The sequence below is a fragment of the Calidris pugnax genome, unplaced genomic scaffold, assembly GCF_001431845.1.
Source record: "Calidris pugnax isolate Ruff unplaced genomic scaffold, ASM143184v1 scaffold63, whole genome shotgun sequence".
Taxonomy (NCBI): Eukaryota; Metazoa; Chordata; class Aves; order Charadriiformes; family Scolopacidae; genus Calidris; species Calidris pugnax.
The window spans coordinates 4857479-4883526 of NW_015090852.1; the positions used below are offsets into that span (position 1 = coordinate 4857479).

The 26048-nt window shown below is 41.7% G+C and overlaps 1 protein-coding gene across 1 annotated transcript in view; it reads left to right on the top strand.

Moving 5' to 3' along the window:
* Positions 1-26048, top strand: part of LOC106888836 (chromosome unknown open reading frame, human C14orf80) — a 104615-nt gene that overhangs the window by 56231 nt on the left and 22336 nt on the right. Inside the window, exons 7-8 of the mRNA XM_014943342.1 lie at positions 10095-10181; positions 13106-13318. Coding sequence (XP_014798828.1) covers positions 10095-10181; positions 13106-13318 — 300 coding nt within the window. The remainder of the gene's footprint in view (positions 1-10094; positions 10182-13105; positions 13319-26048) is intronic.

Below are 26048 nucleotides of genomic sequence, written 5' to 3' on the forward strand. Positions count from 1 at the left end.
ACAAGCACTAGCTTGTCATCCAGCCGTGAATCACTTCATTGTTGAACTCCATACCCGATTTCACCTTCCCAGTGCCCCTTCTTGGGAAGGATGCTCTATTTTTTGATTACTCCAGACAGTTTTAGTGCTAAAGTATTTCTTTAGGTATTTTTTAAGCAAGGTGGCCTCTGGCTGCAATTAGTGTCCCATTGGAAGAACTGGCAGCATTATATAGCAGCACTAAAGCAAATCATTCTACCTCATGGCATTATTACCTTGATCTAAAAATTTCCCTAGGCTGCAATTTGTCACTAATATTGCCTTCAGCTAAACTTATCCATACAAAAAAAGAGGAGTTAATAGAGCTGCAGTTCTGGAGTTGCCATCGCCTTCTTTTTTTTGGATGAGTTATTACTTAGTACATTTTATTGACCAAGCATGTAGAGTTCTTGGTCCTTGAAAAACGATGCAGTGGTTCATCACGGACTCTATAAATTGTTGGACTATATAGCAGCAATATCTCCTACACCATAAGAAAGGAAGGTATCTCTCAAACACAGTAGATGCGTTCTGCACTGAAGTAGGAACTGCACTATGTGGCTTGACTGATATGAACACTTGGTTGTGATTGCCAGTGACAGAAAAACTGATAGGATGATACTGAGTTTCACTGCCTCTTTTGTGCTTTTGCTTGTTTTATGCCGTACTTAACATAATTTGAATGCTGTGACAGTGACAATGACAGTGACATACTATAACATAATTCCACCTGAGACAATGCAGCTGGAATTAATAAGCTGGAGAGACAAGGCTGAGGTGCTTTGTCATCGGATAATTTTTTTTTGGTGGAAGTGCTAAAAATCCCAGTGGTGGGACCAAACTGCCCCAGTTCAGGTGATGCTTTGGGCCAGCACAGGGAGGCCAGGCAGGCCCTGTGGTCCCATATGGTGCTTTGGAAGAGGTTGTACCAGCTTCGTGTCTGGTGTCTGTAAGCTGAATGATGAAATTCCCATTTACCAGCTGGGTCAGCTGAGGCTGGTGTGCCTGCTGTGGGCACTGTGACATGTGCGGTGTGAGAGGTGTGTCTTGTGTCCACATTGATAGCAAAATACCCTGATCGTGCTGCCTCTTGACCTTCCTTGGTAGGAGACTTCAGAGTGAGAGTTACTTACATGCTGCCGTTCTTTGGTAATGGAGTCTGAAAGGGTCTCATTGGTCCAGCCTATTGGATCTTAACTGGGGTATTGGGCCCTGAAGGAACAAATCAAATCTCGGGAAAGAAATGTTAAGGTGAGGAGCTTTAAAATTTATAACCTGTCTCTTGAACTGTGCCTTGAGGCTAACAGTAGCCACTAGAGAGTGCAGAGCATCTTTGCTTGTGGAGTCTTTACTGTTGTTGTTTTCATCCAAAAGAAAAATCAGTTATCAGCTTCTAACAGGAAAGGGAGTTCAGGCTTGTCTCTCTGCTCTTGTGCCAAAATACGGCTATTGATGAAGGCTGATCCTGAAGTGTCCCAGAGCTATGATGATCTTGTGATCCCTCAGTGGGACTTGTGCTGTCCTGCATCCACTGCTACATCAGAAAGACACTTGACCCATCTGGAAAGTCAAGCACTGCATTCTCCACCCTCATGCCAGTTAAAGAAGCAAGCTACAGACAAATTCATATATTGCAATGGTCACAACTAAACTGTTGCTGGAAAGCTGAACTGAACTGAAATGTGTTGTTTAGAGATGAGAATGCAGCTCAGATTGGGAAAAGACTGATAGAGCTTTTTTTATAGCCTTGCAAAATTAAACTTTCTGTGCAATTGGCCCATAATGTTAACTCAGCTCTACTGGCAGGTCTTCTTGGTTTTCTTAAGCAGCCGAGGAAATAGAGTTATAAAATCAGCTGTTCCTCATGCTTTGCAAGTTGTTGCAGATTTGTGGTTCTTTTTAAATGTGTTTGTCGCTTAATTTAAAGGACTGTGTTAAGAGACTAGCAAGAGAAGTTAATTGACACAAGGGAGACTGTAGCAGACTTTAAATTAGTAGTTTCTCTAGTCAATAGTGCATATTTTAAAATGTATGAAAATATCTGCATGCATGATAGGCTATGATGGCTTGTCAAAGAAGAGCTAGGCTGGGAGAAACTGTATTCATATCAAGTTGGCAAGCTGAGACTAATCCGCATATCGACAGTGTTTAACTGACACGAATATCTGTGATATTTCTGGGCGCCGTTGCGTCTCCAGTGGTGAAAGCCATTCTTCTTTATGCTTCTCTTTCAGTGAGAGCTAAATTTTATTTAACATTTATATTTATTAGTGCTTAGAGGTTGGGTTTCTGTTGCTGTGGAGGCTATTCAAGCCAGTCCTAGGAATGATGTACATCCAGTGGTGCCCTGGGAGGGCACGTGATGCTAGGCAGCTCCATCCTGGACAAGCTGTCCTTTGAAGCAGAGCTGCTCATCCAGTCCTAGGTTAAGGACCACATGGTCCTTACAGGGCAAAAGAAGGTGGCAGGGATCTGGCGGGCAGTTGTGGGAAGGTCTACGTAAGGAAGGCACTTCTGTTTTGCCTCCAAGCCCCACTTCTTACAGGGAGCAGACAGGGAGGGAAGAGGAGGCTTGAGAGCCTTATGTGGCCTTTGGGAATGGAAGCCTGTGGTCTACTCAGTTGAGAACAGATGAACCCATACAGAAAACAGTTTAAGAGGTCGCTTATGCATAACTTTTGCTACATAGCCCTTTCTTTCGAAGAGAAAGTACTAAAGCTCAAGGGAAGAAAAAAAGCCAACCTCTTGGCTTAGTAGGTGTTTGCAATACAGGTTTAAAAAAAAAAAAGAAAAAGAAGCAGCAGCATTTCTTTAGCTGTGTATAAGGGTAGTGGTTTTGTCTATTCACTGCCAAATGTGGGATAGGAATGTCAAGGAAGGACACAGCAGGTGGCTATAATAAGCTGGTGGCAAGGATGGATGGGATAATAAAGGAGGGGAGGGTAAAACCTAAAGGGTTTGTTCCCCTGCTGAAGTTCATAGTCATAACACACACACAGAAGAAAGGAAATGCTCCTCCTGTGACTTGTACTTCTTCATGGTGTAGTAACATCCAGTGTGGAAACATACAGAAACCAGGATATTGGTACTGTTCAGAAGTGTAGCATCAATTCTGAATTCAGATGAGTTTAAAAAACAATTTAGAAATTGCTTGTTTCTGTTGGTTGCTACGTGAGTTTTTGCGGTCTGTTAAAAATATAGGAAAATGGGAAAGTCTATGGGGGGATAAAAAGAAAAAAATGAGTATGGATAATGCTTTGTTCTGTGTACAAAACCAGTCTGAATAAAAGCAGATGAATAATAGTCTTTTTTTGACATCAGCTACATGGGGGTTCTGATTGGCAATACAATATGAACAGCTGTCAGGCAGTACTATGATACAATTTGGTGCTTTCCTTTGAAATCTTCTGGCTGACGTTTCTTAAAAGTAAATTGTGATTTTTGGTACCTACTGGATGTGCTTGAACTGAGCATATATTCAGCTAAGGGTACTTCGTACTGCCAAAAAATTTGGCTCTTCAGGTATGCCAATTTAGGCACCAAAATCAGTGGTATCTTTGGGGAAGAAAATGTGTGCCTTTTCCATTCTCATACATCTTGATCTTGGCTGTTAAAATATAAAACTCAACGCTTCAGTCTTCTCTTTCCTGATCTTTTTTTCCCTGTTTTAATATGTGCCATTTCCACAGGGAAAAAAAAAAAGCAAGCAAAGTGGTCTATTCATTGACCTGTTCCTCTGCAAATGAATGTCATTGTTAGTACATCTCAGTTCATTGCCTATCAGCGTGAAAGCTGTAGTACAATTTTTATGTGCCAAATGCCTCATTTTGTTTGCTTTAAATTCCATTTTCTTCCAGTGTCATTTTAAACAGCTGTTTTCTAAATCCCTCCACAAATAGCAATTATGTTTTATAATGATGATCTTTGTCACTTAAGATTTTAACTAGTGGTTTGATTCCGTTCTCTCAGCAATGTAAACCTGAGACAGCTGAAGTGAAGTTTTGAGCTGTGGTGGTATAAAACTGGTGTTGGTGAATGGAAAAGTCACATATTTTATTTTAACTGTTTGATGTTTTGCACACATCCAGGCATCTGGAATTACACTCCTCCACCCAGAGCTGTTGTGGTTTGTATTTTATGTATTTTATCTTCTGCAAAAGGTCCAAGTCCTGTTTTCCGTTATAGTCTGCACCACAAAAGAAACCCCAACCAGCCCAACCATTACAATTCCAAAAGAGATGATGCTTAGCAGACACAGAAGTACCCACTTCTGGAGCCACAGAGGGCTTTTCCCCGTTCCTACTTGCGTTTTGGTCAAGGTCCCTATAGGGCCCATAACTAGTAGTGGGAGAAGTTCTCAACCACTTTTGTCATCCAGGAGCCTTTCTGATCCACCCGCCTTATGATGGTTGGGCTGCAGTGTTTCTTCTGCTCTGTCTCAACCCTCAGCAATATTTCACAGGCAGAGAAACTACTTGAGTGGATCTTTATTTGCCTTGTGGCTGGAGGCTGCTTATTGGTCTGTTGGTTTTTGCTCTTCAGCTGCTTGTACTTCACACTACTCCAGCGTGACTTTCTAGTTTTCAGGCCTATTTATTTTAGCTTCAGCCTTCAAGGGATATGTGGGAACGTCTTAAACCAGCTTTGCTTCTGAAGAAATCACAATGTGGAACTGAATCTTGGAGCACTGAGTGTGTCCACCTACGGTGTTGGTTTTTTTCCCCAGCCTCAGATGTTTATGGTGTCAAGATTTTCTCTGTCGTTTTGGTGAAGGGGCCTCAAAACTTAGCCCTGCCAATGTGCAATTTGGGCAGTACATGCCATTTAAAACCAAATGTCATGCAGCTATCAGCCTGATTTCTGAGAGGCTCTCATTGGTCAAGTTTTGCTTGGTTTTTTTGATAAGGGAGTTTTGTATTAGTAGCAGACATAAAGATGTGTTGTAATTTATTTCACCTGGTGCTTGGTTGGTCTCTAAAGCCTTAATCCCAGTTTACTTCTGGTAAGGTAAATTTTGTAACTTTTGTAATTGTAAATGTAAAAATGTAACTTTTTCATGTGTGTTTACCCCTTTCTTTGTATTTTTTGGAAGGAACTTCTCTGCTTTTCTTCTCTCCTGCAGTTCTTAGATATTCAGAAGTGGTATTCAGATTACCAAAACTCAGGTTGAGTAAAACCATTTCTTATTCTTCAATTGTTGCTACAGCATTGGTAGATAAGGGGGGAGCAACAGATGTCATCTACCCGCACTAATGCAAAGCATTTGATGCTGTCCCACATGACATCTTGGTCTCTAAATTGGAAAGGCATGGATTAGATGGATGGACCACTCGGTGGATAAGGAACTGGCTGGATGGCTGTACACAAAGGGTTGCGGTCGACGGCTCAATGTCCAGGTGGAGACCAGTGACAAGTGTTGTTTCTCAGGGGTCAGTGCTGGGACCTGTGCTGTTAAACATCCTTGTCGGAGACATGGACAGGGGGATTGAGTGCACCCTCAGCAAGTTTGCTGATGACACCAAGCTGTGTGGTGCGGTTGACATGCTGGAGGGAAGGGATGCCATCCAGAGGGACCTGGACAGGCTTGAGAGGTGGGCCTGTGTCAAGATCATAAAGTTCAATCAGGCCAAGTGCAAGGTTCTGCACCTGAGTCACAGCAATCCCAGGCACAAATACAGGTTGGTCTGAGAATGGATTGAGAGCACCCCTGAGGAGGACTTGGCTGTTCGTGGACGAGAAGCTCAAGACAAGCCAGCAATGTGCTCTGGCAGCCCAGAAATGCCCCATCAATGGAGGTGTTCAAGGCCAGGTTGATTAGGCTTTGAGCAACCTGGTCTAGTGGGAGGTGTCTCTGCCTAGGGCAGGAGGGTTGGAACTCAGTGATCTTTAAGGTTCCTTCCAACTCAAACCATTCTATGATTCCATGATTATTAAACAAATAAAAGTATGAAATAGTCTCTTGATACTTTCCTTGTATAGGCTTTCATACTAATCCAACCCTGTCCCAAAAAGTTGAGTCACGCTTGAGATATTGGCATTTGGAGTGAGGTTGGCAGCGATCTGGAGTCCAAGGCAAGTTTTCTATCTACAGTCATATGTGAATACGTGATGAATCAGCAGTATTTTGTCTCTGAGCCAAGAAACATAATTTATTGCTAAAAGACCATTTTTTTATGTGTCTAACAATAGGATAATTTTCTGAATATTTTGGCAGAGCTATTTTTGATTAAAAATACTTTTGCCACTGATATGGTAGTTGAATTATGATCTGTGGGCATCAGAGATTAAATACTCGTTGCGGGGAGCTCTCTGGAACTGAACCTGTGAGAAGGATGCATTATGCTGCAAATTACTAAATATTGATTTTTGTAACAGTCTGCAGGCATCAATGAATTTAGTAATATGCTAGTAAATAATATGAAAAAGATTAATATCTCAACAGAAAAAGTAATTACAAATATGTTTACATAATTATTTTTGTGCGAGTTAGGTTTGTGGATACCAAAGAGGACTCGGCTTTGGCCTCTTGTTGAGTATCCAAAACCACCTAGAAGATGTTGTCCCCTAGGACTTCTGCAGCTGAAGTTCCTAAAGTTTCCTGAGTTCTGTGAGCCACATTGGATGTGGGATGTTTGGCCTTGGAGATCACAGCTGCAGGTCGGAAGGAGCAAAGCTTGTTCTTTACAGAGAAGCTTGTTCTTTATGTTCTTCTGCATCGCTCTGAGGTTTCCTGGCAGCGGGCTCTGGGAAGGCTCAGTTAAGCACAGTTTACTCTCTATGGCAAAGCTGTTGCTTGCAAGTCGCTCGCAACAGTGATGGTTTCTTTACAATGGTTTAGAGAAGTTGTTACTGCAAAGTGTTTGCTCTCAGCATTCATTATGGAATTACTTCTCCACAGAGATGAGCAATTTGAATTTGTCATTACTTTTTCTCTCAGTGTAAGTATTTTAGAACAGTAACTTCCTCCAGAAGAATGGAGGAAACGGATTTCATTGTCTTAATTTTATGTGGAGGGGAAGACAATTTTCATATGTTATCCCTAAGCATCACTTAGGTATCCATGTGAGGCACATTTTTGACTTGCTGCTTCACTTCGTTCATGAGACAAAATTAATGCTTCTCTGCAGATGTTAGTCTTTAAATTTCATTAGGAGGCATGACAACATCTGGGTCCTTAGGTCAATAAAAATGAGCAGACAGCTTTAGCTGCAGCTTGCAAATTTGTCTTGCGTCTTGAGAGGTTTATGTAACAGAAGTGGAACTGCTTATTGCATATAAAGTCACCTCTGTGTGAACTGTTGATGGTACGGTTGAATAAGAATGTGAATGAATAAGAAAAGGTACTGTATTTGGGGAAATGCAGAGGTACAATTTGGGCTTTGGTTTCCACAGTTGCAAATGCAGCTGAAATGCCAGCTGTGGCGTGACTGCAATGAGCGACCTAGGAAAACGTATGCGTCACAAAATGCATAGCTTAGTTAAAAAACACTAAATGCTCAAGAGCAGCTTGATTTAAGGATGAGGCTGGGGGAAAGAAGGTGGCTGGTATGGACACCTGGTCATTTGCTGAGTGCAGGTATGTCTGAGTGAAAGGCTATCACCTCTGGGTGACGTGGAGACTCTGCTTGTGACCAAATTCATGGCATGCAGGCACACAATCCAATGTCCTGCCTTGAATCTTTGCTTGCTTTTATGTTTTTTTGCTAAGGTATCTCAAGGATACTTGTAGTACATTAGTTTTTATTGTGTTTTGCTTTGTTCTCCGTGCTGCAATAACATCAGAGTCTTGCATATAAAGGATGGCAGGGGATATTGGCATCCAGGAACAGCACCTTCAGTCCCGTGGGGCAGAAACTCAAATGTTGGCTATTGCAGGCGGCCTAACGCTGTCACGGTGCGTTCCAGCTAGGTTGAAAACTGTCCTCCTAGGATGAGCGGTGTAGTCATCCCATTACTCATTTATGGCAGAAACAATCTAGCGTGCAGTTGCTGGCCTGAGATTTCTGAGGGTGGTAATACCTTAGTGAATGGTGAGGATGCGATAAGTAGGTGAGTCAGATGAATGTTTTCAAATGAGCTGTTCAAGTTTTGCATGACGAATGGAGCAGTTAAAAAAAAAAACCAAAACTAAACTAAAACCCAAAACAAAACCCAAGGAAAAAAACAAACCCCAAACCACAAATGATCCTGAAAGGCTTGAGAGGAAGCTTTGATTATTGTTAAGGTCAGTTAACTCCAAACCTGTAAATGATATGCTGGTGAAGTTTTAGAACCGTATCCTTTCAGTTGTAGTGTGAAAGCAAGTGGCATATGGCTTTTTTAACATTCAGGAGCTCCTCTAATGAGACTAAAACTAAAGATGATTATGTTTTTACTAAGATCTTTTTTTGAAGGCTTAAAATGAAAAGCTCCCCATTTCAACCTTCAGCCCTCTTTAGCTGTCACAAGACATGTTCATACTGCAATCATACACAGCTCACGACTGCGTTACAAAGCTACTTTAAAATCAAGTAACTTAGCTGTTGTCTGAATATTTAATCAACTTTTTGGCTGGGTTTTATTGCCAGCATCAGATCACAAAATGTAAGCCGTTTGTGCTGTAGATATACCTATGAAAAAAAGGAGAAAAGCAAAAAGGAGACAGAAACTCATTCTTCCACCTTTCATATACCAGCTGAGCTTGAAACTACCAAAGTCATTAAGCATCATGCCAAGTGTCAGTTGTATGAACAAATGTGTAATAATTGTATTTTGGATCCAGCAGTGTTATAGAGCAAACTGCTCATAATTTCCAGCAGTTACTCTTGCAAAATGCATTCTTTTCCTTGATTTCTTTATCTTAAAGTTGTATCTGCGGAATAAAATTGCCAAGTCATCTCATGCTTTGCAGTTACTTAAATTATATGCTATGTGGTAAGTAACTAAACCCAAGAAAGCGGGCAGAAGATAGTTGTCTATATCAGGTGGGTTTAACTGGTACTGATCTGGTCCTTATCATTGTCTTTGAGACCATATACCGTTTGTGTGTCATCTTAAACAGTCGCCTTTGGCGTCAGGTTGGTGATAAAATAGTTAATTTCAAATATATGGTCAGTACTGAAATTTTTAAAGCTGGTAAGCTCAGAGTTATACCTAATTTTATTCTTTCCAAGAACTGTTGTTGTACCGATATGTAAATATTTAGTCTTGGAATGATTCTTTCTTCATATATGTGTGTGTATACATGTGTGTTACGTATAGATATATATGAAAAAATTATAATTTCTGTAGCTAGAACGTAACTTCTCTCCTTCAAGTGCTCTCAGGTAAAGGGAGGGATTCCTCAGGCAGCAGATCAGACAATTTAGAAAATGCATAACATTTTTAGAGGGAGTTCTTCCATGCTATTTCAGAGCATCAGAGATCCTCTCAATTTGAGTGATATGAATAGGGGATGAAAGGTTTCCAGGGAGGAGGCAGAGGGGACTGGAGATACTGAACTTCTGAGTTTTCTACAGGTGTGAGAGCAGCATGGGAAGGAAATACGTTGGACTAGTGGAGATACCTGTATATCACAGCTGGGGTCATTACTACTGAATATGAGGAGACCCAGTCCAAGACCAATGGTGTAAGGTTTAGCTGAGAGAAGGCTGTGCGTGCCCTGGAAGAGAAGTTGTTGTTTAGAACTTACAGCCTTGATAAATGTGGGTGAATGGAAAAAAAAGTGCTCTTGGAGAAACATAGCTTATTTTGGTAGTCAAGAGGCATACAAGATTTGAAGATGGTCATGTATCTAGGCTTTAATATATCGGAATTATGGCTCTTTGATCGCTCAAAACAATATGGAAACTCACATTTATTTATACAAAAGCTGATGGTGTTTGCACTTTTGGGGTGAGGAATAAATTGGTGATGCTGGGAAAAGTGTTTCACATCACGTTTCCGCAGCTGGTTATAAAATATTCTTGTAAAGTAACATAGTGTTGTCCTCTGTACCTGTGTACCTCTTTTTGTACTTCAGACCAAGCACACTTTTCATTTAGTTCACAAGTGACCAACGTTACCTGATTTTCCTTCCTTTGTCTCCTTTCCTCTAGCTATTACAGCTTCTGGAGTCTGAAACCATGCAACTAGAAGCCTTTCTGGAGTGGAAGCAGCTGGAACCAGTTTATTGGCAGTGGATGGTAATGAATCAAACTGATTTTGAAGGGTGCAGCTTTTTTGACTCTAACAAATAGCTGACCACTTCCAAAGGCCCCCTCCCACAAAAATAAATGTTGCAAACCAACTTTTCCACAGCACTTGAGAAAAAGGAAAAAAAACCTTTGGTAAAATAAGGCATGTTAGTTCTCCTTCATCCCTCTGTTTTCTTTCATAAGACTTGCTCAGCTAAGAGGGCAGAGTGGCAGAATTTCATATAGTTAACACAAATGAAATTGCCTGATCTTCATCTCTTTAATGTTTTTTAAACATAACAATCATACATTTTCTTAAAATTGAATGGCTTTTCAGAAGAGGGACCTCTAAGCTTTATTGCAGACTTGAGAACAACTAAATTTGCAAGCAGCTGATATTGAAAACAACTTCATTTTTCCCAGCCAAATAGTGTGTTGAAATTGCTGATTTCCCCTTGAACTGTGTTGAATGATCATAAGAAAATCAATAAGCCTTTCTCTGTGCATCTTACGATTTTTCAAGTGAGTGTAAACGGTACCATCCATCTCAATTCTCTCTACAACTCTTGCCCATTGACAGTTGCTGAAAATAATTCTTTAGAGCAGCACATTAGTTGTATGAGTTTACAAAATTTTGGGAATCAGTGAGCTGACTGTTAATTGCCTATATGCCATGTTCTATACTAAAAGCAAGGCAAAGGAGTGTAAAATTACCTCACCTCTCTTAAAGAGTACTTCTGTTGCAGAGCCATTAAAATTGCCATGAGTTCTATGCTGGTTTTTGCTTTATGTGTCTACCATCTTAGGGTTGTTTGGGAAGCATCAACACTAGCAGAAGCCTGGCTCCAAATAGGCAAAATGTAGCTGCAAGTGTTATGGCATTTTGGTGTATCCACCAAAACCTTTGCCTCTGACACATTGAACAGTGTGGGGATTATTGTGAGCGTTAATGTGCTTCCTGGAGTTAAGTCCTAAATAAATGCTTGCAAAAAACCTGACCAGCACATTTTTATAAATTGTTCAACAGGCTGGATGGACATTTTGCCTTTTTCTTTTGTTTTGCTGAAGATGGTGGTTGTTCTCGGATGCTGTAGGATGTATGGGAATGAGATGTGCTTTGAGGATGCAGTGATTTTCTCTTTCCACTTAACCTATGTTTTGCATTGCTGATCTGATGGGTGGCATGATTCTTGCAGAGCTACTGCCAGGTCTTCCTGAGGGTTGTGGGCGGGGGCATGACATAACTACAGCAACTGAAGTGACTGCAGTAACGTTACCTTAAAATTCTGTAATAAATTTCAAATTAAAAAAAAAAAACACAAACAAATCATCAAAAAATCCCAACAAAACCAAAAAGCTTTGTTATTTCTGTTCAGTTTCGTAGCCTGTCGGGTCCCCAGAACATCTCTGCGTTGTCATGAGCTGCTGGACCTTTGGGCAGCATAAGCTGCTGGCCCTCAGCACTGCTTGTGCCAGCTTGCAATGGTGATGCTCACTGAGAAAGGAGGTTTTGTGGGGTGTCTTTTGCCATTCTGAGCTATCTTACAAAGTTTTTTCTTGTATGAGCCTAAGAATCTCTTGCTGTGAATTAAACCACAGTTTTTAACCTACCTGCAGAGAAGAAAGAGGGTGGAAAAAATATTCCCATCCTCTTTATAGCTGTCTTTTATGCAAGTGAAGGCTGTTAGCACGTCACTGCCTTCCCAGTCCCTGTTTCTAGGTTAAACAAAATTGGTTCTCTCAGTGTCTCCTGGTAGGCCATTCATTCAAATTTCTGATGGTTGTTGCTGCTCCCATACAGGACTTTCTCTCCCATTTGTCTGTGTTTAACTTAAGGCACCTCACCCGTATGTTGGTGTTACAGTCAGCACTCTTCTGTCATGGAGACTTGTGTTTATACTTCCTAAAATGGTACTTGACTTTAACAGTATGACATTGGTGACTTTTGGTTTTCTGACTTCTCTTCCAGCAGTGTTGCTGCTGAGCCAGTAATTATGCATTTGGTTTTTCCTTGCCCCTGTGTAGACCATGCTGCTCAACTGCTGCATTTCCTCTTGCTGTTTTCAAATTACTTCTCCAATTCGTGAAGATAATTTTGAATGCAAATTATGTCTTTAAAAGAGATTATGACCTCTCTTATTTAATGTCTTCTTGATAACAATATGGAAATAAATATTTAATACTCTTTTGAGTCAGGAGGCCTGGGTCCTTTAGTTATGCTCTGCTACCCTGGCTTGAAAACTGTGTTTCTACATAATCTGTGCACCACGGTGTATAGGTCCATGCATTTCAAGGACTCTGGAATTATTTGGCATTTGTTTGAGTATTTCAAATAATGGTTGCTATCTCCCAAGGCAGTTGCAGAAGTAATTATAGAACCAGCTAGGTGGTCATGGTCCAGCAGAGCTGACAGAGCTCCTGACCAGCCTGAAGCAAGGATCTCTTGGGGTCCTGCAACTTGTAGAGTTTTACCTGGGCACAAGGGATTCTGTGGGTGTAATGGCGTACTGTGCCACACAGCAGATGGGGCTCTCCTGAACAGGGTAAGCACGTATCTCCCTCCTGGTCATCACTTTCTTAAAATAAACCATAGAAGTGCATTCAACCTCCCAAGTTTGAGGGGAAGGGGCAATCTAGAGCTTCTGCAGCACTGGTGATCTCTGTTCCAGGAGTGTTACTTTATGCTTTAGTGCAGCTCACACTATGCAGTGCTTCCTGAAATGAGCTAGTTTAGTAACATAAGTTTTCTGTTAACTTAGAAATATGTGGTAGTGAACTGAGGAGGTTATCTCTTAAAATAGCTGTGAAATTGTGGAGCAACTGTACACTGAGATGACAGCAGTGAAATCCTAGTTATGAATTACCAGGAAGATGTGGAGAGGGAAACCATTTTAGTTCCTGCTGAAAAGTAACTTTTATTATTTCTTCTCTAGGAAACTGTGCTAGATAATATGGCTGAAGAGGGGAATACGTGCGAGTCCCAGGACGCTCATGAAGAGAAAAGTGGGCTGCCAGAGGTGACTTCGAGTTGCCCCTGGGCTGACAGTCTGACTGGGCAAATTGACAGATTATCCAGAGATCTGATGACTCTCCGTGACCAACTGCAGAAGCTTGTAACTCACCGAAAGGCTGCGTGGTGTGAGAAGGTAAGCCTTTGGGTGGCGTTCTTGATCATCAGTGACTTTTAAGATGCTCTGTTTTTCAGCTCTCTGGCTATGGCCCGTCCTGGGGCAGCCTCCCTGTTGCTGCTCTGTGTCAGCCTTGCTGCTGTCTCGATGTCAGATCTACAGTTACGTGTCTGTTTATGCCCACAGCATGCCAGGTGATCTTTCAAACACAAAGTAGGCATCTGTCCTGGAGAGGCAGCGTGCTGGAACAAAATAAATGTTCTTTTGGAAGGGAAGGCATCAAAAGATAGGGGTTGCAGAGGAGAGAAGGGAAGAGGAGGAAATCATGGCAGCCCCCAGGGGGGATAAAGGCAGCAGGTCGAACGTGGTTATAGTGAGAAAAATAAAGATAGGTATTTGCAGGGAAAGGAGGGCGGGAGAGGCCCACCTTTGAGCTTGTCATCTTTCACTGAGTTAGTTGTCTTTGAAATGTCTGACGGGGGAAGGAATAAGAAGGATTTGAAACCTGTGAAGTGAGAGAAGGGACTAAGCGCAAGATTGGGTGGAATAACAGACTGGCCGTGGGAGGCTGGCTGCGGGGGAAGGCAGGTGACATGAAGGAAGTGTACATGGTATTCGCTGACACAGGGAGAGGGAGACACTGGGAAGCACCCGGAGGGGGGGCGGGGGGGCGTAAGTGAAGGAGCTGTTAATGTAAATGCAGAAGGTGAACCTTAATATTAACATGCTGGCACAAGGAGAAAATATGATGAAGGTGCAGACATAAAAACTAGTAATTTCTTTCAGGCATCAAGAGGAAAGAAGGATACCAGAGAATCTATGAAACCTGTGGATGGAGAAAAAGTGAAAGAAACAGTTGGGGCACATAGAACAGTAACAAAAATGCTGTATCACTGTTATGTATCTGTGTTAACTCAGGAGAGGGTTCTTTTTGTGGGGTTTTTTGGTGTTTTTTTGTTGTTGTTTTTTTGATTGAAGTGTTGGTAGACAGGATTATACATCAGCTAACAAAATGAAAAGTGACAGGTTGTCAAATCAAGGAGTATTTGCCCAAGAGTTCAAAAGAGTCTGGCACGGAAAAAGTGCGTGGAGAGCTGATCACTCTCTCTTCCTTTGAGGATAAGGAACTAGTCAGGATCAGTTGGATGGAGACAGGCACAAGGAGCTGCTGCTTCACACAGAGTATGAAACTTCTTCCCACTGGGTACGGTGGATATAAGCAGTGTACATGGATTCAAAATCTGTTGGACACATTCTTGGAAGAATAAATCCATCCAAGAATATTAAATACACAGATATGAATTGCAAGCTTAGGAAGTTGCAGGAGTACAAATTATTGCATGCTGGGGGCATATGCTGAGAAGTATCTCCATATATTTGTCATTGTCTTTTCTCTAGGCACCTGAGGTCGATCACTGTCAGTGATGGGGTACTGTACTACAGGTCTCTAGTGTCATCAGATTTGGTTGATTTTATGACAAAATAGACATGACTGTTGCAGGACAACTCAGACCTTGAATTCTAAAAATACAATTTCCAATGTGTGATTTCCAAAGCAAGATATGCTATGACTTGTCTTAAATGTAACAGTACATATGCTGTTAAATATTATAGAATCATAGAATCGTTTAGGTTGGAAAACTGATCACTGAATCCAACTCTTAACCTAATACTGCCAAGTCCACCACTAAACCATGTCCCTAAGCACCATGTCTATGTGTCTTTTAAATACCTCCAGGGGTGGTGATTCAGACACTTCCCTGGGCAGCCTGTTCCAATGCTTGATAACCCTTTTGGTGAAGAAATTTTTCCTAATATCCATCCTAAACCCCCTGGTGCAGCTTGTTTTCCTCTTGTCCTATCACTTGTTACTTGGGAGAAGAGACCAACCCCACCTCTCTACAACCTCCTTTCAGGTAGTTGTAGAGAGTGAGAAGATCTCTCCTGAGCCTCCTTTTCTCCAGTTCCCTCAGCTGCTCCTCATAACACTTGTTCTCCAGACCCTTCATCAGCTTTATTGCTTTTCTTTAGACACACTCCAGCACCTCGATGTCTTTCATGTAGTGAGGGCCCCTAAACTGAGCACAGTATTCAAGGTGCAGCCTCACCAGTGTCGAGTACAGGGGGACAATCACTTCCCTAATCCTGCTGGCCACACTGTTTCTGAGACAGGCCAGGATGTTGTTGGCCTTCTTGGCCACCTGGGCACACTGCTGGCTCATATTCAGCCAGCTGTCAACCAACACCCCCAGGTTCTTTTCTGTCAGACAGCTTTCCACCCAGTCTTCCCCAAGCCTGTAGTGCTGCATGGGGTTGTTGTGACCCAAGCGCAGGACTTGGCACTTGACCTTGTTAAACTTCATCCCATTGGCCTCTGCCCATCCATCCAGCCTGTCCAGATCCCTCTGTAGAGCCTTCCTACCTTCAAGCAGATCAACACTCCCACCCTGCTTGGTGCTGTCTGCAAACTTACTGAGGGTGCTCTCAGTCCCCTCATCCAGATCATTGATAAAGATACTAAACAGAACTGTCCCCAGTACCGAGCCCTCTTGAATTGCCTACCTCTTCTTCCAAAGGTCATAAACTCTACCTTTTTTCCTGGTTTTTTTTGTGTTAAATGTTATGTAATAATCACACTGAATTTTTTTTTATGCTTAAATTTGGAAATGAAGTCTAAAAAGATTAACTGATGAATTCCGTGTTGTACTTTGAAATGTTCAAATTAGATTTGAATGGTGGCTGGTCAAGTTCCAGTGTTTCTGAGATTCAGTGAATGTAATTTGAGTTTATGACTGTGTGAAACAAATGGAGTGCATCTTAGTGTGTTGTTAAAAGGCTGGTTTATCAGAAGTGCCTCCTCTTCTACATGCCCTGAAACAGAATTGTTTTGCAATGCTACATGACAATGTTTTTAGGAGTGCTGGGGGTTAGATGACTCTCTATCAATCCTCTTCATATCAACCCTTCCTTTGAATAGTGTTGCTGCTTATGTGATGCTTTCTGCCTGTAGCCTGTCTTTTTTTTCTCCACAGTCAGGATTTCTTGCTGAATGCAGGCCCCTCTATCAATTGTATGTTTCTGCCCCCTTCAGTCTTTTCCCTGGAGAAATAAGCTTATCAAATCTTTCCTTCTGTATTTTTTTTTTTCAGTCAAACAAAGAGAAGATACAGCAGTAGCTAAAGTGGTCATTATCTCTAACTTTGTATCTTGTGATACTGAGACATCTGGAAATTATCTTAGCTCTCACAGGAATGCCCAGCTGAGGGACAGTACAGTTTATTATAGCTCTTGTGCCCACTACCTTGTACTTCATGGAGAATGTGATAATCCAGAGTAATTATGTGTGGTGTTACCACTAGGCCTGATGTCTGTGCCAGGCAACTGAGTAGAAACTGCTTCTAAGAGAAGAATGAAAGGAAACGTGATGAAACATGATGCACTGGGGAGGAGACAGCACAGTTTTTTGCAGAGAGGAATCATAAATCTAAAACCTGTTGGAGCTCTTTCAAGGGACCAGTGAGCATGTGGGCAAGGGAGTCGGATTGACATCATTTAATTGCATTTACAAATGGCATTTGATAAAGTCCCTGAGAAGATTCTCAACAGAAATAACCTGCCCACATGGCCGTCTTTCCTCTCACCCTTGAGCAGGAAGCGGAGAGGAGGCGGCTGCCATGGGTTTGCGGAGGCGGTGAAAGGAGGTGGATTGTGAGGTGCCCAGGTTGAGATGAGGCTAAATCCCTCAGAGCACGTGAAGGACAATAGCAAAGGATTTTTGAGGGCACTTGTACTCAGTAGGGAAGTGTTGATGTCAGATAAAATTGGATGGAGAGAGATAAATTTAACAAAATGCATCCGAAGATCATCATTTTATATGTGTTTTTTTTTTTTTTTTTCTGTCACATGAATGAGTTCTTAGTTTTATAACAATAGTTCTGTGGCAATGTGAGTGGTCAAAAATAGCAAACTGAATCCTAAGAATTGTTAGGAAAACAAAACTTAAAATATTCCTGGAATGCTGTGTACAGTTCTGGTCCCTGTCCTAACTCAAAAAATATGATGTGATTGAGCTGAAAAGCGCAGGGAGGGGAATCAATGGTGACCCAAGTTGTGAAAGTGTTTTTCTGCAAGGGAAACTTAACTAGGCTAGGGCTCCTTGCACTAGAAGCAGAGAGAATGAAGAGGGGTATTGTACTGAAGCAGGAGGAAACATTTTTTAGTGTCCTTCTGATGCTCTTTGGTGTTCATGATGGGTGAATGTAAAGGAAATTACTGGACAAATTAATGAAGAAAAAAAAAATTGTTAACCAAGAAATAAAAAAGATATTCTTTGCTCAGGAAAGTCGTTCAGCTGCAAACTACTGGAGTTTAGGAAGTTGTATCTTCCAGTGAGGTATTGTTTCATATATATGGATTTGCTTGTTCCTAAACTATTCCCTTGCTATTTGCTATTGACGAATATTGGAGACAATGCCAGGTTAGATGGAGCTTTTATGTAACAAGGTACAGGTGCACTTTCTTTACATCCAGTTTTAAGCATCATGTTTCAGAAGAGAAACCGGGGAAAGCCAGAACAGAAAAATTAAAGTCATCATAAGCCTGGAATGTAAGGTCCTCATGTCAAAAAGGGAAGGACTAAGGTGAGGTATATGAGCCTTTGAATATAAAGAAGTTTTCTGTGGAGGAAAGATTTTGATTTTTAACTACTTTCCCCATGTCCTCAGTGAATGGGACAAGAAAAGGTGTAAAATGTAACACAGAGATTGTTATTAGGTACTAAGGAAAAAAATTCCTAATACCCAGGGCAGAGAAACATTGGAGTAGATTGCTTGGTGAGCTGTGAAGTCTCCATCCTTGGACCCTGCACAAACCAGGTTATGCAAGTACCAGTCAGAGATGGCTGAAGAGGAGTTGGACCTGCTCTAAGGCTATGGATTGGGCTTGAAAACCTGTAGAATCATAGAATCATAGAATGGTTTGGGTTGGAAGGGACCTCAAAGATCATCGAGTTCCAACCCCCCCGCCATGGGCAGGGACACCTCCCACTAGAACAGGTTGCTGTTAAGTCTGTTTCACTTATGAAAAATATGTTATTTATTTATTTAAAACTGTGTAGAGGTACTTCAGGTCTGTTAAAAGTCATCATTACACCACAATGTCTGGTTTGAACCACTAAACACAACTGCTTATTGTTCGGGATGTGATTTCAGCGGCAATGTGTCTATTTGTCACGAGTGTGACCATTTGCACACTGTGATTCTGGTAGATAAAACTATTGATCTTAAATCTTTCAAAATTAAAGAACTTAACTTTTCTTATTTTCTTTCGTTTGTCTCTTTGTTTTGTTCTTTTCTTTTGTTTGTTTCTGCCTGCTCCCAGCTCTTTCTTTGGTTATGTGCTTGGAATGACCCTGGAACCATTTCCTCTTTCAGGGACATTTACTGGAAGACATTTGAATGTTGCCATGGGATTTGGGTGATTTGTGAAACCCTGATTAATATGACATTTTAACTGTTACCCATCTCTAGGCAGCAATGTGTTCAGTATCTTGGAGGAGAAGAGGCACATGACAGAGGTGTGATCTGAATACGGGGCTTTCTTACTGTTAGCTTTGTTCTTTTCCATGCAGTACTGGGCAAATAATCGTCACTTCTTTGGTGACATTTTGGGGATTTGTAAGTGATGAAAAAGTTCAGTGAAATGGTTAAGCTTTAAAAATATTTCTCCTCTTTGAAACAAACTTGACTGTAAAATATGAAAACTGCTAAATCCGGAAGAGAATTTGTTTGTTTGCTTTTTTGTTTCTGAATATTTCATGTTATCTACTCCTCTATTTGAGGGGGGATTTTATTTCAGGCTGTTTTAAACATTTGGCATCCACAAGCTGGAATGCAGAATATTTTGACTTCAAATGTTCATCGTTTCAGTTCTAATCACATAAATGCTCTCACCGTACTGAGCTTTTGTTGAAACTTGGGATACTGTATCTTGTGATTCTCTGTGTTCACCAGCATTTTAAAGCAATCCAGACTCTTGAGATGACTATATGATGGGATGGAGCTTGCTCATGCATACATCTCTGAAGCATGGCCTGGAAAGACTTAGAGCCATTAATCTGAGCTTGAACAAGCTCCCTCTATGTTGGAGTCCTCTCCAGAAATACTGGTGGCTGTGCTTGCATCCTTGGCTCACGTTGTGCCCGAGTACCAAGAGAGGCACAGGGGAGACTTAGAAGGTTGTAATCCCTGGCCCATATCAGACTTCCTTAATGACAGTGGAAGAGTGCACTGAAACCTGCACTTAATCTTTGTTCTCTGTATTTTTCTCCTGATCAGTTGCGTCCTCTTCCCTTCAGTAACCCCCAAACTCCCCAAACTGTTTCACCCACAGCCTCGATAGGGGTGGGAGGATGCAGGGCTGCCTGTTTCAGAAGAGAAGATGAGGATGCCCTTTGGATTCATAGTGTGTTGGGGAGGAGCTGTATGGGAGAGGGATGTTTTGTTTTCTCTCTCTGGGGAGAGGGGAGGTGTTGGTGGCAGGAATGACCTGGGGCACTCCATCAAGTGGCGATGGTGTGGGCTGAAACGCTCCATACCAAGAGTCCTGTCATTCACTCAAGATTTTTGTCACTACCAGCTCATCACAGCACGTTCCTGGAGACCTTGTAGAGTCTAATAAAAGAGGATTTATTTTTTTTTTTTCCAAGGATCTTACATTTATAAAAGACTGAATGTTTTTTGATGCACTTTGATTTAAGGCTTCACTATTTGAAGTATGAAAGCAGCTCCAAAGGCTGATGCTGGAACATAGTCCTGCATCCTTCTGGTTTTGTTGAGTTTTTTTGGTGGTTTGTTTTTTTTTTTTTTTCTTACTGAGGTTGAGTTGCATTTTAGCTATTCAAACAAGTGCTCTCCCAAAGTTTTTCTGAAATCCCCGTCATGAATTTGGAGGGGGGATGAGGAGCGGTGGGTACCCTGGCAGCCGCAGCCAGTGCTTGGTGGCTGTGCTGTGTGTGCTGCTAACCTGCACGAAAATAAAGGCACATGCATTCTGTGTATACAGATGAGGGAAATGCTAAAGTCTCATTATTTTCTGCACCGTGTGAATGGTGAGGGCACACAGTGGGGACGGGACTGGCTCCTGCTGTGCCGTGTTCCCCTTCTCCACCAGTGCAGGGCCAGCTTGTGTTTCTGCTGCGTTAAACCCAGGGCTTGTGGCGAAGGGGCAGCTGAGCTCTTGCTGGAGAACTCTCTGAAGGCTTGTAAAAAGCTCTTTTTTTTTTTTCAAAGCAAACCGTTCACATTTCATCTTCGCTGTTCCTGCTGTTCATTCGAATTCTCTGGGCTTTCTGTTAATAGGAAGATGTTAATATAGCAAGTAGTTAATTATCCAGGCTGTCTGGGGTGCAGGAAGAGGAGGAGTGGTAGGGAATGGTTCAGTGCCGGCGTATTTCCTCAGTCAGCACATTCTCTTCCCCTGCCCCTTCCCCGGTCCCAGAGCATTTCTCTGTTCCACTTTGTGTTTGCAAACCTCCATCTGGAGCACCAAGCAGCTGTCAGTGGAGCTTTTCATGCAAAAACAAATTGAAGAACTAGCAAGGCCACAAGAGCAGCTTTTGGAAGTGCATGGTTGGTTGGGCCCAGATGCCTGGGTAGGGGGAGGAAACCCAGAGAGATCAACAGAAACATCCATCAAAGGGAGCAATGGAGGACATGGACAGGAGGATGGCGAGGAGGGACAAGGCTAATGGCTTTTACGTGTCGTTCTTATTTAGTTAAATGTAGGATTAAATTTGTTGCTGATGGAATTGCCATGTTATTAGATTTAGGTTATTAGAAGGCATGGATCTGCTGTAAACAGTAGGAAATAAGATCCTAATGTTTGTTTTCACTCTTTGCTCATGTATTTTCTTGCATTGTTTTATTTGTCTCTCATCAATATTCCTAGCAGGAGATCTGAGGCTGCTTACTTCTGGTAATTGGCCATGGAGGCTGCGGTGGAGATCCAAATGATTGTTCCTGGGGGGCAGGGAGCTCTCTCTCATGTTAGGAGGAGGAAATAAACCATCTCCATGCATTGGTTCTCCTCTCAACAGCAGGATCTAACATTTGTGGTAGACCTGAAGCCCCTCATTAGCCTGGTTTAAGGCTGGTGTGCCCATGGAAAGTTACTGCAGATAAGGGGAGCTGGGAGATTTTTGAAAGAATCTTGCTCGCTTCTGAGATCCCTGCGCAGGTTGGTCAGACTTGAATGGTGAATGTTAAGCTTGCAGCATACAAAGAGATGAAAAAGATAAGTATTTATTCTTCGTTTGCAGATGCAACTTGCTGTGCAGATTGCCGAATGAGTGCTGAACTGTGTGAGAGACAAAGAGACTCTGTGTACCAGTTGCTAAATCAGCAAACCGATTTCAAACACACAGAAAAACTGTAACTGAAAATAAATTACCCAGCCTGACATTTTTCATGGGGCTTATATATTCTAAAAGACTCCAGCTCCTTAGGGGAGAGAGAAACATTAAAAACTTGAGTGCTGTCTCCTGTTTTGTGTGCAGAACTCTAGGGTTTGAAGTAAGCGTGGGTGAAAGTTTTTCTTGCTTCCCAAAAGACGCTGTTTTCCCTTCCTTTGCCATAATGCAGAATATTTGCTCAGGTGACAGGATCAGTTAAAGTATAATCAATAACCTGTGTCAATATTTTACTCGCATTATTTGCCAAGATGTTGGATACCGACCAAGGCAATCAAACATGTAGTAAATGCAGCTGAAGAATTATACTGCAATAAATTTTATATGAGCTTTATTTAACAATAAACTGTAAAAAACCCCATCCCAATGAGAGAACGTGTTTTGTAGTGTTTTAGTGCATTTTTAAGAAATAAGTGTAGCACTTATGTTCTCACAGTTAAAACACACAATAAAACAGGGACAAAGACTAGGAATGCCTGTAGGGCTCTGATGTGCAAGGTATGTAAGATTGTAGCTCCCAGCACTGCATTTATCTTTTAATGTGAGAAGTTTAGAGGCTGGTGGGTGGGATTTGAGGTATCTGTGACCATGAGGTTGCTGGATTTCAAGGCTCTTGCAAATGGTGAGCCACTGCAACAAATGCTATCTTCCACAAGGGCAGTATCTTGGGGACACAGTTAATTCTGGCTGACAGAGGCCATGTTAAACACCATAGCCAGCGGCTGTATTTTAGGGCAGCTCTACCTGAAACGCTATTAGTGTTTTACTGAACCTTTCAGAATGGATTTTGGGGACAGTAACTTCCAGGAGGTATCTGGCTTGCTTTATAGCTCGGGGTGGACTGTCAGGATGGGTTCCTCCACCACCAGCAGGAGTTACAAGCGTTGCATATTTTGCAGTATGGCTTGGTTTTTAGGTGAGTTGATAGAGGTGCTTTTAGGAGGACTGTTTGCATTCATTCATTCAAAGCTTAACTTTAAGTGTCCTTTTTTCTTAAAACCATGGCCTTGTTCTCTCAGTCCTCTGCCCTGAAATTGATGGTACTTGATCATAAGAGGAAAAAGTATCCAACTCATTTCTCTGTCTTTGTCCCTTTTGCTTGTAGAAGAGCCGACATAAATCTGTAATTTAATATTGTCACATCTCTTCTTCTCAGCTATAGAGGCATCTAAATAAAGCTTTAGTACCCTTCTGATCTTAGGACTCAATACTTTATAACTCTTTATCTTACCGCCTCTCTCAAAACCCTGAGAGCTGTTTGATTATTTTTTTTTTTATTCCTTTTGCAGAGTAGCTGCAGGGCCCAAGCCTTTGACTGCTGCAAGAGTCACGATGGCCATCCCCATCCACCTGCAGCTGCTACTCACCCTCAAAGCTGTGAGCTAGTAAGAGAAGCTGCTGAATGCATTTTAAAAGTAGTGGCTTTAGAAAATGTCTGCTTTTTCACTGAAACTCTGAAAACGTTTTATGTAGACAAATCTCCACCTGGGAGTTTAATTTCATTTTTCACATGCCATAGTTATGGACAGGCTGGGTTGCTGGAGTGACCTTTGCTACTCTGGATGCATTGCTCCTGCCGCCCCCAAAAGCAGAGGTAAGAGCTGCAGGGCTGTATTGTAAAATACAAGGCAGTATTTTATAACTGAAAACTAAACTGGTTTGGGGGTAAAGAAACTCCCTAAAAGTTGTGGGGTTTTGGTTTTTGGTCTTTTGGATTGAATTTTTTTTTTCCATTTTCCTTGCAATTTTTCCATGAGAGAGACTCTTTTCTGAAAATTTTTATAACTGTGTAATACCTTCCTCTCTTTTTTGGCAGTATATACAGCTCCTCCATTGCTTGAATTTGTTTCACACCCTCTTCTCCTGAAGCAGGATGCTATAGAGAAATGCAGGTCACAAGCAGCACAGTTTCTGAAGTGGCTACTTTCATGTTGCGCAGTGATAAAGCTCTGCTTAAAACAAAGTGGAGTCCTCCAAGCTTCTTGCGAGTCACTTAGATCTGAGATGATATCTCAAATCATCAGTGTTTGTCTCTGCTGCCCAAGATAAAAGTTTGGAAGAACAAATTGAAAAATAAGTGAGCAATTTATTATACGAAGCAATACTTGTCTGTTGCCTTCCTTTGTAATTTGTAGTTGTCAGGGTCTTTTTCAAAGTAGCACTGCAGCCTTTTTGCAAGCGTCTAAATTACTTACACTGACATACTCTGGTTTTCATATCATATATTTTCAGTATGTGCCTATTACTACATTAATTTGTGTGATCTTCTAATTGAATTCGAGGATTTTGAAAAGACTAGAGATAAAACTGCAGTTAAAAAGAAATGCATTATAAAAGGCCAGTATGTTAAAATGGAATATTTTTATTACTGTAAAACGCTGAAGATTTATAATTTGGAGAAGGAAATAGGTGTTTATCACTTACTCCCTGTGGTGTGCATTCAGAATTGTGTGGTGTATGGGACTTTCACAAGTCTGAACTGCGTCTCCTTGTAGCTGATAGTAAAGAATCTGCAAGTTTGATGCTCTGGCCTGGAGCTGTCCCACCTTCTGGAGAGCAGTGGGACCGTACTGGGTGATGGGCTTGCATATCTTCTTGGGAAGTAGCTGAAGAGGTTTAGATGAGCTCCTGGCTCCAGAGCACAGTCATGCTGGCCATCTTGTTGTATCATCTTGCTGATGCTTCATGTCTGCTCTTTTTGTGCTGGCATCACTGACATCTTTTTTAGTTGAACAGAGGTGATACAGAAATTGCTGATTTCTTTGAAGACCATTTATTATTGTAAGATTTGTCCCCAGCTGGTTTTGCCCATAGAGTAGCTGCAATAGAATCATCACATTACATTTTTGACTCCCATCTATTTTTTTTTTAATTTTGATTCAGTTGTTCACCTCAAAAGTTAACCTCTGGAAGAGCAAATCACCTATGCTAAAAACTCAGGAACAGAGAGTTCAGAAAACATCCATACAACGGAAAGCTTTTTTGTAGCTTTGTGGAGGAGGGATGTATCTCATGAGGCTTTCAGCGTAGCTGTCTTCATTCTGGGCTGTTTGCCTCAGGTATGTCCTTTAGCAATCCAACCCAGAGGCTGTCCTTGAAGCACCTACCTCTTTGTGCATCTTTTCAAGGGTAGGATCTGGTGCAGCTCTGTAGCAGGAGGAAAGCTGGGTGAAGCCCTTGCTGTAAGCAACTCCACTCACTTGGGCTCACTGCACAGCAGCCAGTTGCTTTTAGGCCTAAGAGGATTAATTTGCCTTTTGCTTTGCCTGTATGATAGGTATTTGTAGGCTCAGCAAACAGGCAATGCTTTTATCAGTCATGTGCTTTTGTGTTTCTCATTGATATTTGGAGGTACACTTCGTATGTTTCTGGTAAAGACACTGAAAAATCTTAATGTTGTTCTTTTTCTGTTTTCTTAATCCTATATCCTTTTCCTTTATCTAAGACAAACTGACTTTTCTGACTCCTGCCAATGTGGTATTTAGATACGTGGGTCTAAATAGAGACCCATTTGATTATCTTAAAAAAACAAAACCCCAAAACCCCACACAAACAAAAAAAACCCCGAAAACAAACCAAACAAAACCAGCAGAAATGTTACCCATTCAGACAAGATCAGGTCACGCTCCTCTTTATGAAATTATCTCGTTCAAATGCTCTAATTAACTGATAACTTTCCCTGAATGTGCTTTCTTGCTATCTGAAAGCTTTCAGTTGGAGAACAGCGTGGATGATGATCTGAAAGCTTCCAAAGTTCCTTGCAGCACTCAGTGTAGAATAAGAGGAAGCGCAGAGCAGCAGCTCCCTGCCAGACCGCCGTGGCTGTTCTCGTCGGATGCAGCTATGTGCATTCCTGGTATTAAAACTATATTTTTAGATTCTCCTCAGAGGACTCCTCCCCCGGTTAAAAGATGGCCTTCTGTTCCTAGATAAAATAGGTTGCTTCTCTGTGGCTTCCCTGTCAGTTTGTTTTGGAATGACAGTAGGTGTGCCTGGGAGCTAGCATTTGAATAGTGAATATCTTGCTTAAAATGCGTAAGATGGAGATGCACACATTCCTCTCTAATTGCAGGAAATTGCAAATCCGGGTGAAATTTGGAATGCAGCTGCTTGTATAATTACATCTTCTGTCAGTTGCTATAGCTCAGCTTTACAACCCTTCTAAAATGTCTTCATAGTTTATGGTATAAATAATGCCCCCACTAATATTTCTTTGGGATCACCCCTGTCGTTTATTCACCTCCAGTTCCAAAGGCCTAAGATTTTTCCTCTTGCTGAACT